We start from the raw sequence: 16,619 nt of genomic DNA, 5'->3' as shown, positions 1-16,619 counted from the left end.
GGGCGAAGGAACAGAACTTTTGTGAGCTTCAGGACACTTGGCAAAACTGAACAGGAGCAAAACAGACTAAGCAGAGTTCCCCTCCTGCCCCCCCCCCGAAAATATTGCCTCAAATATATTGCCAAGGACTGGAAAGTGGGCTCCCACCCCACAGAGGCCCCCACGCCACGAGGAACGAGCTTTAAGCTTTCTTGTTAATGTGCACGTAGCCTAACAGCCAATCCAACACAGCCATCGGTTGGCTGGTTTGTTGCCACGGTCTTCTCTCAACTATCCTCCCGTTGAGGAGCAAAGCAGAGGAGGAGGTTGCCAATGGAGGGTGCTTGGTGTTTCAGTAGCAGCAGCAGCAGGAGACTAAGCAATAGCAAGGAGGGGCGTGTGCAAATAGGTAAGTGAGCTACTTGTGTGCTCCTCTTCCTTCACACACTGGGAACCCGCTTGCCTGCTCCTTTGCTTCTGCTGCCACTGCCTCCTTCTCCCTTGTGGCAGTGAAAGGATCCTGTAGCTGAATGCAATGTGACCTCCATTGATCTGGGCCTGCTAGGCTGTGGGTTCTGGCCTCGGACCGGAACATTTTATCGCTTGTAGCCTCATGAGTGCCTTCTGGTGAATATTCCCAAGCAGAAAACAAGACTTTTTGTGAAGTGCACCAAATTGTACCGCAGGTATGATGGTGATCCTCCAAATGACGGTTATTCCACAAGTGCCTTTGACGCAATAAAGCTGGGAGATGAATTTAATTTCCTCTGTGGCAAAATGCTGTGAATGAAGGGTGGATGAATTCTTATGGTGCATGGGAATTTCCTCAGAAGCACTCCCACTGGCTTCAACATAGTTGCTCCCAAGTAAATTCGTGGATTATCACAGTCTCAGTTTCATTCAATATGTGGAACGCAGCGGTTTAATAAAGTTTCAAAGTCAGTGCCTGAAGGGTTTGTTACTCTAGCACCGTTGTATCCATTGGCCAGGACACTGGAAGAATGCTACACAATGAAGCAGCAACAGCAAATAAAACTGAGGGATCTGGGTAGCAGGGAGGAAGAGAGAGTCTCACAAAACTTCTCTTACCTCAAAACAACCTCAACATTTAAATACTTTCCTGATGAGCAGCACTTCTTACTGAGAAGTTGTGTAAAATGCTACATGCCTGCCTTTTCTTCTGTTGTCACCAATAAAGGGGTCCGAAGATTGCTTTAAATTAGAGCTGAAAATTCAGCTGAGGGGCCTTGGGTTTCTGTGACAGGGTCAATTTCCCACAGGCCCCACCAGGCCCATGGTTGGCAGGGGGAAATGATTTCCGTACCCCTTAGCTTCTCAACCTTATGGTTACTTCTCCACATTTCCACACAAGTTTGTGAATATTGTTTTTAAAAAGTCCTCATGAAAATTCATTGACCTGCAAATCCCTCCTAATCCTGGGCTCGTATGCCATTTTGCCTATTATTTTATTATTATTTATTAAATTTATATACCGCCATTCATTTGAGGATCACGGGGTAGTTTACAACACAAAAATGCACGACATAATAATAAAAGTAAAACAATAAACCCCCCCCCCCCAGAGTTTAAATATACACATATTTGCAAAATCATTTCCCTCTAAATATAATGCTTATTTTAAAATTGTTTTCAGAAATATATGCATTACTATGCACAGTTTACTCAAATATAGGCATTTTTGTATGCACTACTTGGCAGGAGAACAGCCCTGCGGGATTCAGAGAAGTGCAGATTTCTAGGATCTCTGTGTTTCAGTTACCATATTGTTTCAGATAGGGTGAATTAGGCAAGTTCGCCTTTCAATGCAAAGCGAAATGAATTTTGCCTTAATCCCCAGCTAAGTCCCTGCCTTGCTACCTACACCATATCTGGGCTAGCCTCAACATTGTGCTTGAAGGGAAAATCTACAAAGGCATGCAGAAAGAAAATCTAGACTAAGGCACCTCTCTATTGCTGTCATTACACTGACCTCGACACAACCCCAAGGAACACAAGGGCTAAAGCACTTAATCTTTATTGGGGTTTATGGGTGCCTCTTTGAAATGCCTGCATCCTGACTGGTCTCCAGGGATGACCAGGAGCCGCTGAAACTTGCCCTTTGTGTTGACCTTTCTACTTGACACCCCCCCCAGCTGGCCTGGGGAGGTGTTGTGCTCAAGGAAAGCGCTGAGGTCATCTCATGTCTAAGACCGTAATCCCAGTTCCCACATCTATCAGGCAGCCGGAGTCTATAAGGAGAGAGCAAGGCCTTGGATTTGAGTACATGTAGTCTGTAAATCCCAAAGAAGGGCAGTGCCAAAGAATGCTCCAACTACCGCACAACTGCACTCATTTCACACGCTAGCAAGGTTATGCTTAAAATTCTACAAGGCAGGCTTAAGCAGTATGTGGACCGAGAACTCCCGGAAGTGCAAGCTGGATTTCAAAGGGGCAGAGGAACCAGAGACCAAATTGCAAACATGCGCTGGATTATGGAGAAAGCTAGAGAGTTCCAGAAAGACATCTATTTCTGCTTTATTGACTATGCAAAAGCCTTTGACTGTGTCGACCACAGCAAACTATGGCAAGTTCTTAAAGAAATGGGAGTGCCTGATCACCTCATCTGTCTCCTGAGAAATCTCTATGTGGGACAAGAAGCTACAGTTAAAACTGGATATGGAACAACTGATTGGTTCAAAATTGGGAAAGGAGTACGGCAAGGCTGTATATTGTCTCCCTGCTTATTTAACTTATATGCAGAATTCATCATGTGAAAGGCTGGGCTGGATGAATCCCAAGCCGGAATTAAGATCGCTGGAAGAAATATCAACAACCTCAGATATGCAGATGACGCAACCTTGATGGCAGAAAGTGAGGAGGAATTAAAGAACCTTTTAATGAGGGTGAAAGAGGAGAGCGCAAAATATGGTCTGAAGCTCAACATCAAAAAAACGAAGATCATGGCCACTGGGCCCATCACCTCCTGGCAAATAGAAGGGGAAGAAATGGAGGCAGTGAGAGATTTTACTTTCTTGGGCTCCATGATCACTGCAGATGGTGACAGCAGTCACGAAATTAAAAGACGCCTGCTCCTTGGGAGAAAGGCGATGGCAAACCTAGACAACATCTTAAAAAGCAGAGACATCACCTTGCCAACAAAGGTCCGTATAGTAAAAGCCATGGTTTTCTCAGTAGTGATGTATGGAAGTGAGAGCAGGGCCATAAAGAAGGCTGATCACCGAAGAATTGATGCTTTTGAATTATGGTGCTGGAGGAGACTCTTGAGAGTCCCATGGACTGCAAGAAGATCAAACATATCCATTCTTAAAGAAATCAGCCCTGAGTGCTCACTGGAAGGACACATCGTGAAGCTGAGGCTCCAATACTTTGGCCACCTCATGAGAAGAGAAGACTCCCTGGAAAAGACCCTGATGTTGGGAAAGATTGAGGGCACAAGAAGAAGGGGACGACAGAGGATGAGATGGTTGGACAGTGTTTTTGAAGCTACAAACATGAGTCTGACCAAACTGCGGGAGGCAGTGGAAGACAGGAGTGCCTGGCGTGCTCTGGTCCATGGAGTCACGAAGAGTCGGACACGACTAAATGACTAAACAACAACAAGTCTGTAAAGCAGAGCCACACTAACAACAACCTTGTCCACCAATGAGAACCCATGCTTCACTTTGTTGTTGGTGGTTTAGCTCATCAAAAACATGACTTGTGATTGGTGGCGATCACCTCCAATTGACTTGAAGAAGCTTCCATAGGACAGAACACAAAGCCAGATGCTTTCTTACTTCTAAGGACTTTGCAAATTATTATTATTATTATTACTAAGTCATATCCAACTAACGTCTACTTGGAGTAGACCCACTGAAATTAATGGACCTAAGTAAGCCATGCCTATTGATTTCAATGGGTCTACTCTACATAGGATTGGATTCAACCCATTGTTATTTTAGATATATGCCTAAGATATAACAGCCAACCCACTGACCATCCAGTCAACCATCAGCAGCTTGCCTAAAGCCAAGAATGAGTGCATCTGACATTTTTTGTTTCTTTCAGTTTCTCATTTTTCTTGACTTAAGTTCAATTATCAATATTTCCACATCAGTTTGCATTTCTTTAATTTTTTAATAAATCCCTCTCGAAATTCACCAACATTTTAATGCAAATTTCTCCCAATACACAATTCTGTTTGCAATTTTGCCTAATATAACATTTTTGCAAAGCAATCTCCAGTAATAGAATGTCTGTTTCGTAAGTTGTTTTCATTAATGTACACATTTATGTGCAAAATTTTCCCCCAGTATATGCATTTTTTGTGCAGAATACCTGCCTAGAAAATGGCATTGAAAAATTCAGAGGCTTTCAAAGTAAAGCTGTGTTTTGGTTTGTGCATTGTTTCAGAAGTGTGAATTAGGTAAGGTTGCCTTGAAATGCAAACTGAATCAAAGTTCTTCCCTACCCCTACCTGAGACACAGCGGCTGCACTTGGCCCTTGCATGGTGAAAAAACCTGCAGTCTCCAGAGGAAGAGAATGCGAACGGCACAGTCAGGTAACTGTCCACCCAATCGCAAGTAATCCTTGGTGTGAAATGGAATGAGAGGCAGTGGCAATGGCCATAATAATCCGAGAATAACTTGATTATTGCTATTATTTTGGAGGGGCAGGGAGCAGTCAACCGCAGAGCAATGCTGTGCACTGGAGAGAGGGAAGTAACCCCAATGTTAGCTGTATGTTACTATGTGAAAGCTACCTTGGGGAGTCTTCACGACTGAAAGTGGGATGGAAACAGAGGCAAGAAAAGGAAAACAGGATGGGGAAGAGTAGGAAGATGAGAAGATGGAAGGACAGAGAGAGAGATGAAGGATCCACTATAGGCAAGGTGAGGGAACCATCTGTTCCTGCCCGATGACACCACAAACACATGCAAATCCTTTGAGCAGAAGAACCTAGTGAACACACAGTGGGCAAATGGGGCCTTAATCCTAAGCCTTGAAGCAACAACACTGCTTTCTGTCTCTCCAGCCTCAGACGCACACAAGATCCAATACCAGAAGATTTGGTAACCATTTATCTCAGGTATTGCAATCCATGACTGACCTTGAATGCAAAAAGAAAAATGCAATAGTGAAATTAGAAGGAAGAGTAAGAAGGGACAGATGTGCAGGAGGTGCAGGTTCACGCTTCTGTTTTAAGAACAAATCTATGAATATTGGTATCCATGGAAGAGTCTCTATGAGGTTTGCAGAGCACAGAAGTCCCATCCTTTGGCTCCTGGTAGATCTCTTCTTCTTTGGTGATCACTCGTAGCCAAGTAAGAACACAGTTTTAACAATGAGTCTGTAAGTGACTGTGGAGGCCAATTCTGGATCCACAAGTCCTTCCACAGTGGGGATATTGGTTTCCGGGCGGGAGTTGATGACGGTGTGGATTTGCCAAGCATGCCTTCCTCCTAGCATGTTTCTCCCTTGCGTCCTGAATTCGAGTGTTTTCAAAGCCCATGACACCTTTGGTAAAGGCTGTTCTCCAACTGGAGCGCTCGCAGGCCAGTATTTCCCAGTTGTCAATGTTTATACTATATATTTTTAGATTTGCCTTGAGAAAGTCTTTAAACCTCTTTTGTCGACCGCCAGCATTACGCTTTCCATTTTTAAGTTCGGAATAGAGTAGTTGCTCTGGAAGACGATCATCTGGCATCTGCACAACATGACCAGTCCAGCGAAGTTGATGTTGAAGAATCATTGCTTCGACACTGGTGATCTTTGCTTCTTCCAATACACTGATATTAGTTTGCCTGTCTTCCCAAGCGATGTGTAAAATTTTGGGGAGGCACCTTTGATGGAATCTTTCGAGGAGTTGGAGATAGTGAGTAGGACCTGGTAGATCTACACAGATGCTTTTTACAAAATAAGGCTTGCTACCTTTCTGGCAAAGCTACAAAGCCAAAAAGTTCTACGATCAAAGCGCAATGGTGAGACAAGACGCAAATGATCCAAAGTTTGAACTGTGTTAGGAACTTTGTAGTGGTGGGTCCGGGGCACAGGAGAGCACCATGGCTTGCTTGTGAGCTTCCTGGAGGCACCTGTTTGGCCAATGGTGGGGAAAAGGATGCTGCAGTAGATAGAAGTTTGGTCCAATTCATTGAGGCTCTTCTTACATTTCTGTATTTGCAACAAACAGCATGAAATCAGATAGGAAAGAGCCACATTTGCTTACTTGACACTGGGAACGGGAGCCCTCAGCTCGGCTCCTGGTAAAACATGACCAGGCAGCTTGGACTGGTGTGTTGGTAGCTCGGCCAGGAGTGGGAGAGAAAGACCTTCCTCAACTGGGAGGTGCTAAGTTGGGTGTGAGGCATGAGGGCAGCATAGTTAATAAGGAGTAAGAGTGATGGATGGTTTGTGCATTTGGGAGTTAAATGGGTATTAATTTCTTTAGGCTAATTTAGTTTGTTGAATGTGTTCGAGTCCATTAAAAAACCCCCAGAACCTCCCAGGAAACAAGTGGTTGTTTTTCTTTTTTTTTTTAAGGAGAAGGGTGCAACACCAGCAACGGTGATAACAATTGAGATGTTTGGATTCTCAGCAATGGAATGATGAAATAATTGGCCCTAGTGCAATAAATGTAATTGTAACTGTCTCGGGCATGTTGTGCCTCTCGTGACAAATGAAAATGTTTCAGGCTCCCTTCAAGACGCCCAGTTCCCCAGCCAGGTTGACAAAGGAGCAGCCGACAAGCGGTTAAATCTATCAGAGGATGGTCAATTTTGTTTGAAAACACTCCTTCCACCCACCCACCCCCCAGACAAAGCACTGAGCCTTCTTTTATGTAGTCAATCTCCCCTCGCCAGGATGGCTGGAACTCAACTTTTCCTTGCCTTCTCCCAAAGGGGGGTGGGAGATAGAAGGCATTTTGCATGGAGGTTAAAAAAAAAAGAGGGAGGGAAGGAAGGAAGGTTGGGGATAGGGTTTTTTTAAAAATGAGAAATGTCTGGCCTTCAAGAAGGAAGCCACAAAGAATGTTTCCCTTTTCTTCATTGATCATTTAATTTAGTTCTTCACAATATTGTGTAAGAGAAAAGTGTGTGAGAGAGATCCCAGTGGAGATGCCCCCCTCCCCGCTTTCTGATGTCACAGATGGTTCAGGGGACCAGCCCGCTCACAGCATGGTGCCTATATGCTTTCCTTCCCCCATTGTTCCCCCAGTTAAAAAAGAAGGGGGGAAATACAAAAGCAGTTGGAAAACATGCTTAATAACTAATTCCAAATAATTTCCCAAACAGAGGGCTTGGGCTAAGCAGAAGGGAGAGCTGTGCAGGCGCAAGCAGAGAGAGAGAGAGAGAGAGAGAGAGAGAGAGAGAGAGAGAGAGAGAAGGGGAAGGAGGGGGCACAACCTGCCCCCAAGGCTTCTTGGGCATCTGGACAAGAGTTTCTTTGGATTCCTTGCATGCTACTAGAGGGGACTTTGTTTCCCCCCCTGGAGCCAGCATCTTCCCCCCTTAGTGCCTTCTCCTCTGCAGGATGCTGCCCGAAGTTCTCCTGCTGGGTTTCGCCTTCCTCCCCTGGGTTTGGGGGGCTCAGACATGCCAATGCCGGTGCACCTGCCTGTCAGAGCAAGCAAGGAAGGCCCCGCAGGTGCCCAGCAGGCAGACACGGCAGCTTCGCCACAGCCGCCAGCCTAGGCAGAGGCACAGGCTAAGAGGTAAGAGAACACCCTTCCCCACCTTTCTTTTCGGGGGGAAACAAAGAAACGACAACAAGCCACCGAGTTATAGGTTATAGGCCTGCGCTGACTTGCCCGTGGGCATTGCGGCCCACCTGTTTGAGTTCAGCTCTGGGGCTGGCGATCGGAGCCTCCTAGGAAACGCGCCATGGGGAAATAATGACAGCTGTAGGGTTGCGGCAATAAGTGTCAGTCAAAGCCGCGGTCGCTGGAAACGGTGGCTCGGTTGGTGCGCAGGCTATCGCAGCGCCACGGATGTGTACACTTGCGAAAGGAGACCCCATGTGCTTTTATAGCACGCAAGCAGTTTTGTATCGAAACCTGAGGAAGACCAGAATGCAAAGGAAATGCTTTATATGAAAGAGCTGCCACAGAAGACTGGAGGAGGAGAAGGTTGTGTTTTTCTTTTATTATGTCACTTATGGGTGTGTCGTCCCCCCATTTCCTGCATCATTTGGGATGGATTATAAGGCCTTTGGGGCAGAGACTAAGGAAATAAGATGGGGAAACAGGGAGAGAGATGGGGGAAAGCATGCAAAGGAAGAACAGCGAAATATTGGGGATCCAGCAGAAAGCTCTCCTGTGGAAGAGCTCTTGTTCAGCCCCCTATTAGTTTCCGTGGAGTTTTGTGGAGGAGATTTTCCCAGTGAAATGGTGCCCAGCCCAGTGGGATTTCTGCCATGTGATGGGATAGGGATAGATAAATCCTCTGAAATGTTTATGTTGACTCCCAGCTCATAAGGGCTTTTGAGAGAATGTTTGGTCATTATGCTTTTTTTTGCAGAAAACCCAATATTCTCTTAACTGCTTCTTACCTGCCTGGGCAAAAGACCAAATGTGAATACTGCTGGTTGCATTTCAAACTTCAGTGCAGTTTTACAAAAGTGTCGTACTACTTTTAAATATGTTTTAGAAATGAGTTCTCAGTAGCACAGCCACAGAACGTATAATCTGTGACTGCAGAACATTAATGTAAAGGGTTGTATCATTATAACAGTGTTCAAAATAAAGCTACACTATGAGGACTGGACCTATGTTTTTGGTCTTGGGAAGACTTTTTACAGGGAGAGAGGGAGGACCTCGTATTCACTATTCAGTAACACAGAGGTCATGGCTCTGCTCTGAAAGTCAGTGAAGAGGCAGTTGCATCTCTCTGTTGTCTTTGGACATTGATGCTGAACTCTCAAATGAACTGATTTCTTTTCTTTTTCCCCATTGTTTATTCCTATCTTGGAAGCCCCTGAAAAGTGTGGGATGCATCCCAACTAAGTTTGTTGAACATAGTTCCCATTGCAATAAATGGGACTTATCCTAATCCAAGGCTAACTGATCTCAATCAGAACTAAGTTCAGCTAACTTAGTCTGGATCCAACCCTATGATTAGAAGAAAGAAAGAAATTGCCTGGGTGTTTTAATGATGCTGCAAATTACACTGAGGCTAAAACAACCTAACTGTAGGCTGATCATGATAAGCAAGATGAGGTGCTAAACTCTTTGTGTGAATGACGATAGTTGTCCACTGCTTAGAGAATCTTTTTATATTATTATTAAGAGGCATGAGTTGGCATGAGTAAACAGTCAAACACCACCATCTCTGTGCATACTCAACTGTTGCCATAACACTTTAGTTTCCAAAGGAAATGTATGGAGTCCTTTGTTTATTTCCATTTTATGTTCAGCCTTCCCCCATCCTGAGATCCCCCAGATGTTTTGGACCACAACTCACATCGGTCCCAGTCACCATGGCCAACACATGCTGGGTGTGAACAAGGGGAGTTGTGCTTCAAAACATTTAGGGGGGCACATTTAGGCTGCTTTACTGATTTTATCTCCAATGGAACGAATCTGTGTAAAAGTTTGGCTCTAGCAGATGTGATAATTGTTAATCAGAGAAGGATGTGCTACAATCACTGTATGACATGCACCATGTTCCCAAGGTGCACTGAGTGATATTCATGTGCAAAACTTTGAAGATACTTTGAAATCTTGTAATAACAAGTTTATAGCAATACATTAATTAATTTGGTGAAATTATGAATTATATGATGCTTGATAAAATGCATCTTTGTCTGTCTGTTATTTTCACTAATATATGCAATTTCATGCACACTACTCTTTTATATGCATTTCTGTACACATTCCTTGGCCAGAGATCTGCATTGCAAAATTCAGAGAAATGCACATTTTGAAGGATGGCTCTGTTTTCATTTCAGAAAGTGTGAATTAGGTTGGTTTGCTTTTAAATGTGAATTGAGCCATATTTCTCCCCCTCCCCATCCCTAGTCGTCTGAATACAAGAATCGCCCTTTGCAAAGTACAGGTTGGAATGGAACCGCCTCAATGGAGTGATCACGTGACTTTCGGGGAAGAAATCTGATTCTCTCACATTTGACTTCTTCTGGAATCAATGGGAGGTTGTTGTGTCACGTGTATCGAGGGTTGCAGGCCATCGCAATGCACACTATGCCCTGTGCCTCATGTAGCACTTTGCTGTTGATACTAGGCCATTGTGCCAGTGTTTGATAACAGAATACAACAAAGCCCAGAGCATTGCTTATAGAGTGCAGGGGCCTTAATTTGCAAGCCTAATACATGGGAAAGAGGCCATTCCTATGCACAAGGGATTGTAGGATTAGCTGCATCTCAGCTTGGCAGAACAAAGTTGGGGTGATTTACAGTGTCTAACCACTTCACAGCTGGCCTGTGTTTCCTAAGAGGGGTCTCATGTTCACACAAGTTTTCTGTGAGCATGCACCTTCCAAAGCTACCATAGGCTGAACACACTCTATACCTTCAAAGCACATTCAATGCTGATTCCTCTGCACCAAAGAATTCTGGGCACTGTAGTTTGTTAAGCGTTGCTGGGAATTGTAACTCTGTGACGGGTAAACTACAGTGCCCAGAATTCTTTGAGAGGGGAAAACATGATCTGAATGTGCTTTAAAGGTATAGGATGTATGCAACCCTCAAAGAATTATGGGTTAACAAACTAGAGGGCCCAGAATTCTTTAAGGAAAAGAATGTGATTTGAAGGTGTCATGTGTATACAGCCTTACATGGCAGCAGTACATGTCAACATTCATCTCTAAATGGCAACTGCTACCCCAAAGCAACTGAAAGACTATGAGTGATCATGTGAATTCTAACTGAGACTTTTAAATTTAAGATGCATGACCAGCTTTCAGTTGGTCACCTCAGTATTTTTGGGCCAGGATGAGAAATTTGTAGTTATATTAATTGTGGGAATTTGCACAATGCATAGCAAGTATATGCATGCTCTGGGTATGGCTCACACATGCTTCCTATATTTTACTCCCCCTTGCAGCATTTGGGAGCAGGCGGGCCACATTTTTACCAGGTATGTAGACAAGAGGCATCTTTAGGATATGTTTCCAGGATCATATGAAGGGGCTGCAGTAGTTTCTGGGCTAATTTCAAAGTGCCATCTAATGGATCCCTGGACAAACTGCAGCCTGGAACAGCCCATGTCTCAATAACGGTAACAAAATCCTGCACTGTGCAATTCATTCACAGCCATGGTTCCCCCCAAGAATCCCAGGAACAGTATTTATTAAAGGGTGCTGGTAGTGGTTAGGAGATCTTTGCCCCCCCACCAGTGAAGTACAGTTTTGAGAATGGTTTAACCATCAATCTCTCTTCCCAGAGAACCTGGGGGAATTGGATATTGAGTCACCAATATTGGGTTGTATCCAACATTAGCCCTACTCATAGACTCATTGAAGATAGTGAAACTAAGCTAGGCCCCACTCATAGCAGTATCGTGCCACTCTAAGCAGCCATGGCATCCCTCAAAGAAAAATGGGAAGTGTAGTTTGTTAAAGTTCCTGAGAGTTGCTAGGAGATCTCTGATCTCCTCCCAGAACTACAAATCCCAGATTTCCTTGGGAAGAGGGATTGTTGTTAAACCACCCTGAGGATTGTAGCTTTGGGAGGAGATTAGGGATCTTCTGGCAACTCTCAGGAACTTTAAGAAACTACATTTCCCATGTTTCTTTGAGAGAAGCCATGGCTGTTTAGGGTGCTGAGGGTTGTTATGGGACCCCTGTTCCCATCCCAGAGCTACAGTTCTCAGACTGGTTTGACAACAATCCTTCTTTCCAGGGATTTATATGGGATATAATTTTTTTTTGGGGGGGAGGGGATGTCTCCCTGTAATGTGGACTCCCTCTTTAATGACTTGAAAGTGCTGCAGTTGAAAGTAGAGGTGAACATGCCTCAAACTGAGACAGAACCTTGGTCTATTTGGAGATCTCCAGAGGTTTTGGAGCATAACTCTCAGCATCCCCAGTTAGTGGTCATGCTGGATGGGGCTGATGCAAGATGTGGCCAACAACATCTGGAGGACAGCAGCTTGCATAAGGTTGGACTACAATTAGCAGAAACTCTCCAGAGTATCAGGCACTTGACCTCCTACCATAGTGTGCTCTACCTGGATATGCTAGAGATTAAACATGGGTCCTTCTGCATGCAAAGCACTTATCTCATTGTGTGGAAAGGGGCAGAAGTCATTGTATATCACCAATCAGCATAACATTTGTACAGTACATGCTAATTTATATCTATAGATACACATTAGAAACAATTACAGTGGTACCTCGGGTTAGAGACGCTTCAGGTTACAGATGCTTCAGGTTACAGATGCTTCAGGTTACAGACTCCGCTAACCCAGAAATAGTACCTCGGGTTAAGAACTTTGCTTCAGGATGAGAACAGAAATCGTGCTCCGGCGGCACGGTGGCAGCAAGAGGCCCCATTAGCTAAAGTGGTACCTCAGGTTAAGAACAGTTTCAGGTTAAGAACGGACCTCTGGAACGAATTAAGTTCTTAACCTGAGGTACCACTGCAGTAACATTCTTCCAAGTCTGTGCCTGTATTAGACCCAGAATTGTTTTTATTATAAGGTTGCTGTTGTTTTTCCTGATGATGTATTCCTTGTTAAATTGCTTCAGGGTGTTTTGCGGGAAGCAGTTCATAATTTAAATAAATACACAAATAATTTAAGCAGAAATGCCAACCATCTCACCACAGTGGGGAAGATCACTCTGACCATGCGACCTGCATGCTTGTTTTATCTCCTGCCCATGTGCTCACTGTTGATGGGCAACGTCAAGGTCTATTGTCTCCCTTCTTACGGTCCTTCCTCTTTATTTTATTTTTTTAAATGTTATTTATTAAAATTTCAGAGAATACAAGTATTACACAAAAACAAAAAGTAAAAGTACAAGAAAATACAAAATACAGAAAAAAGAATAAAAGACACTTAAAGAGAAAAAAAAGAAAAAGAAAAATGAATCAATCTTTCCATAACTTACATTCATATCCTTGTTTCCCTTCCTCTTTAAACCAGAATCTGACTCTTCAAATAGAGGACTCTTTGAAAAAGAGGACTAGCCTCTGTAAAACAGGACACATGACTGCCTTAGAGCTGTGGCTGCTCCCCAAACATAACAGGAACCATTTCTCATGGAAGCTTTGCCTCCGCAGGAGTGGAAAGTGCTAAATTGGAATGAGTAATTCAGATAGGCCTTTTGGGAAGGCCCCAAAATAAACTTAACCTCTTCCACGCTGCTGCTTTTAGGTTCCAAAACAGCATACCTTCTGGAAAAGAGTTATATTAGCTTTCTGGAAACATCAGTGGGTTGCAGGTAAATAAAGCTGTTTCAACTTGATTAGTTAACAGTGATGTAATCCTGCTGAAAACATATATACAGTAATGGTCTGAATACAGGCCGTCCCCCAATATATATATATTACTGTTGTTATGGTTGTATAAAACCAAATTGTGGCCTATAATCATGCTCTTAAAGGGGCCAGCTGCTAGCAGTGGGTGTGGCTATCTTACACTATCTAAATTGCCCTTCCCACTCACTCATGCACAATCTTGCATGTACAAATGCACACAGCCTTTCCTCAGTGGATCAGTGCAAACCAGCTGAGCAGGGGAGCTACCTTCCCCCATCCATTCATCAAATGATTGATGTGATGAGAGAGGGAGAAATTATTTAAATCCACATCAGGGTGTTGGACTCTGCCCAACCCTCCACTGTGTCCAAAGAGGACCAAGGATGCTCACTGGCTACAAAACACTGAGTTTTTATTGGCAGAGGAAATGGAAAATTGAGGGAATGGAATGGTGGGGTCTGGAAAAGCGTGTGGCTAACTCCGTGGAACCTTCAGCAGAAGCACTCTGCACTGCAGTTATTATTATTTTTAATTTCATACTCTCACCTTAGTCCCACTAACATCAATGAGAAGGACTAGCACGGGATACAATCCAATGATGGCACTCAATATACAATCCCCCTAGTTCCCTGGGAAGAGAGATTGATGGTTAAACCATTCTGGAAACTGCAACTTTCTGGTGGGAATAGGGGTTTCCTAACCACTCTCAGCATCCTTAACAAGCCACTATTCTCATGATTTTTTGTGGATGTATTTATAACAGTTTAAAAGGTAAAGGTAAAGGGACCCCTGACCATTAGGTCCAGTTGCGGATGATTCTGGGGTTGCGGCGCTCATCTCACTTTATTGGCCGAGGGAGCCGGCGTACAGCTTCTGGGTCATGTGGCCAGCATGACTAAGCCGCTTCTGGCGAACCAGAGCAGCACACAGAAACGCCATTTACCTTCCCGCCAGAGCGGTACCTATTCATCTACTTGCACTTTGACGTGCTTTCGAACTGCTAGGTTGGCAGGAGCAGGGACCGAGCAACGGGAGCTCACCCCGTCGCGGAGATTCAAACTGCCGACCTTCTGATCGGCAAGTCCTAGGCTCTGTTGTTTAACCCACAGCGCCACCCGCGTCCCTTATAACAATTTAGGCTGTTCCAATAAGCTTATATTATGGAACATTAAAAACAGAACAGGAAAAAAAGACAACAAAAACCAGATAGGAATTCCAAACACTAGGTCAGCTGGCAAAAAAAGCTGCCTTCAGATATCTGAAGGGCTGTTGTGCAGAAGATAGAGGTGACTTGTTCTCGCCATCTGGCAAGAGTATAACCAATGACTGGAAATCGCAGGGAAGAAACATTTTAACAATCAAAACTCTTTGACAGTGCAGCATTAGCAGCCTCTATTGGAGATGGGACAGTCTCTTCTTCATCAAAAGTATAGGCAATGGCCATTTTGTGTGTGGGTCCCGTTCCTGGCCCCCACGTGTGTCAGTTTGCATTTAAAGGCCAACTTACCTAATTCAGACTTTCTGAAACAATACATGAACCGAAAGACAGACATCCTTCAAAATTTGCAGTTCGCCGAATTTTGCAATGCAGTTTTCCAGCCAAGTAAAGTGTACCAAAAAGGGCATATATTGGGACAAACTCTGTGTAATGGGTTTAGGGGTTGCTCGTGCGTAAGTTGCCGCCACTCCTGGCTAGGTTACCTGGTTGAACCCTTTCTGACCGGACAGCCTCTAGCTTCGTGGCTGTCTCAGTCGCTGGCAGAATCCGTCAGTGGGCGTTTCTTGAACTTCTTCCAGCACAAAAGTTCTTTTACGCCTAGTCTCTGCCTAGTCTTCCTGCGCGGAAGCCTTCTGCGCAGGGAGGATGTGGGCAGCGGAGGACCCGTACTCTCTCCGCTGGTCTCCGGTGAGGAGTCTTGGAGCCTCCTCTCCGATTCCCCCATCTGCCCCCCTTCTCCACTGGTGTTACGCTGATTTCCTTCCCCAGCGGACGGGCTGCCTCTCTCCCTACTGGGACCCTCTCCGGCATCCCTCTGGAGCCTTCCCTCCGCCTCTAGCTCCGATGGCAGTTCCCTGACACTCTGCATAGAAATACATATATTAACGGGCGGGGGAACATTTTTAAAAAGCATTATGCTAGGGAAAATACACTTTGCGAAAATTAGGCAATATGGCATACCAAAATGTTTATTTCAGGAGAAGTTGGTACTGAAATCCTGATGAATTTTCAGGAGGGTTTTTTTATTATTATTAAAAAGAAAATCACCAACAGATGTTGAAATATGGAGAACTGGACTTAAGATTGGAAAGATGAGAAGCAGAAATTGCCAATTCTACTCGTTCCTAGTTGCTGCTCTTCTTTTCAGGGACAGGGTGAATGACCTTGAGCCAAAGAAAAAGCTGGAATAAGACAAGTGCTTGTTATCTGATCACACCTGCCTAGATTTTGTCTTGGCTGCTCCAGATAGTTTCTTTACAAAACAATGCTAACTTAGTAAGGTGTATCCGATTGTGTTGGCTGTCCCTCCCATCGCAAGAGGGAGCACACGTTTTCTGTGATTAATGCAGACTTCCGACCTTTGTCCTCATGCTTTTATGATTCTGGCCTTTTGTGGCTCAATTTGCTTCTCCTTAAACATGTTATTATTATTATTATTTAGGTTTATCATTCATAACACTTCCTGCCACTTGCGTGCAACATCCTGCCATTGTCTGTTCAGAGGACCTTGGCAAATTCCAGCTGGTTGCAAGATTTTCTATGACAATAAGGTGCACGATCTATGAATAGGGATGTATTTCATCTGAATGATTATTGCATCTACCTCCCCACCTGCCTCTTAGCAGCTTAATGTGATTAGCTTGGGTTCTCCCCTTCTCCATATTATGTTCACAACAAGTCTATCAGTGATTGCCAAGTGAGCTTCATAGTCAAGTGGGGATTTGACCCCTTGCTCTTCCAGCCCCCAAACTGACACCCTAACCACCACACCACAGTGACGTTCTTCTGAGGACCACAGAACTAGTTCTATATTCCTAAAGCAGGGTGGGTGGAGCATGGACAAGTGATTCTCAAACAGCAGCCCCATGTGTTAAGCGGCGAACAGCTGTTGGAATTGAAAGGACATCTGAAAGCCGTGTGTGTCCTGTGCCATGAGCAACTGCTGTTGAAAAAAATAAATCTCAAACTCACAGTTGATATGCCATA

At 44.3% G+C, this 16,619-nt stretch overlaps 1 protein-coding gene across 1 annotated transcript in view; it reads left to right on the top strand.

The window, feature by feature from the left end:
* Positions 1–7,184: 7,184 nt before the first annotated feature.
* The window catches only part of ROBO4 (roundabout guidance receptor 4), a 106,530-nt gene continuing 97,095 nt past the window's right edge, over positions 7,185–16,619 (top strand). Inside the window, exon 1 of the mRNA XM_080982335.1 lies at positions 7,185–7,690. Coding sequence (XP_080838461.1) covers positions 7,510–7,690 — 181 coding nt within the window. The 5' untranslated portion in view covers positions 7,185–7,509. The remainder of the gene's footprint in view (positions 7,691–16,619) is intronic.

Source organism: Podarcis pityusensis, assembly GCF_964106645.2.
Source record: "Podarcis pityusensis genome assembly, chromosome: 15".
Classification (NCBI taxonomy): domain Eukaryota; kingdom Metazoa; phylum Chordata; class Lepidosauria; order Squamata; family Lacertidae; genus Podarcis; species Podarcis pityusensis.
The sequence above is the reverse complement of the archived record's forward strand: the minus strand, read 5'-3'. Positions and strand labels throughout refer to the sequence as shown.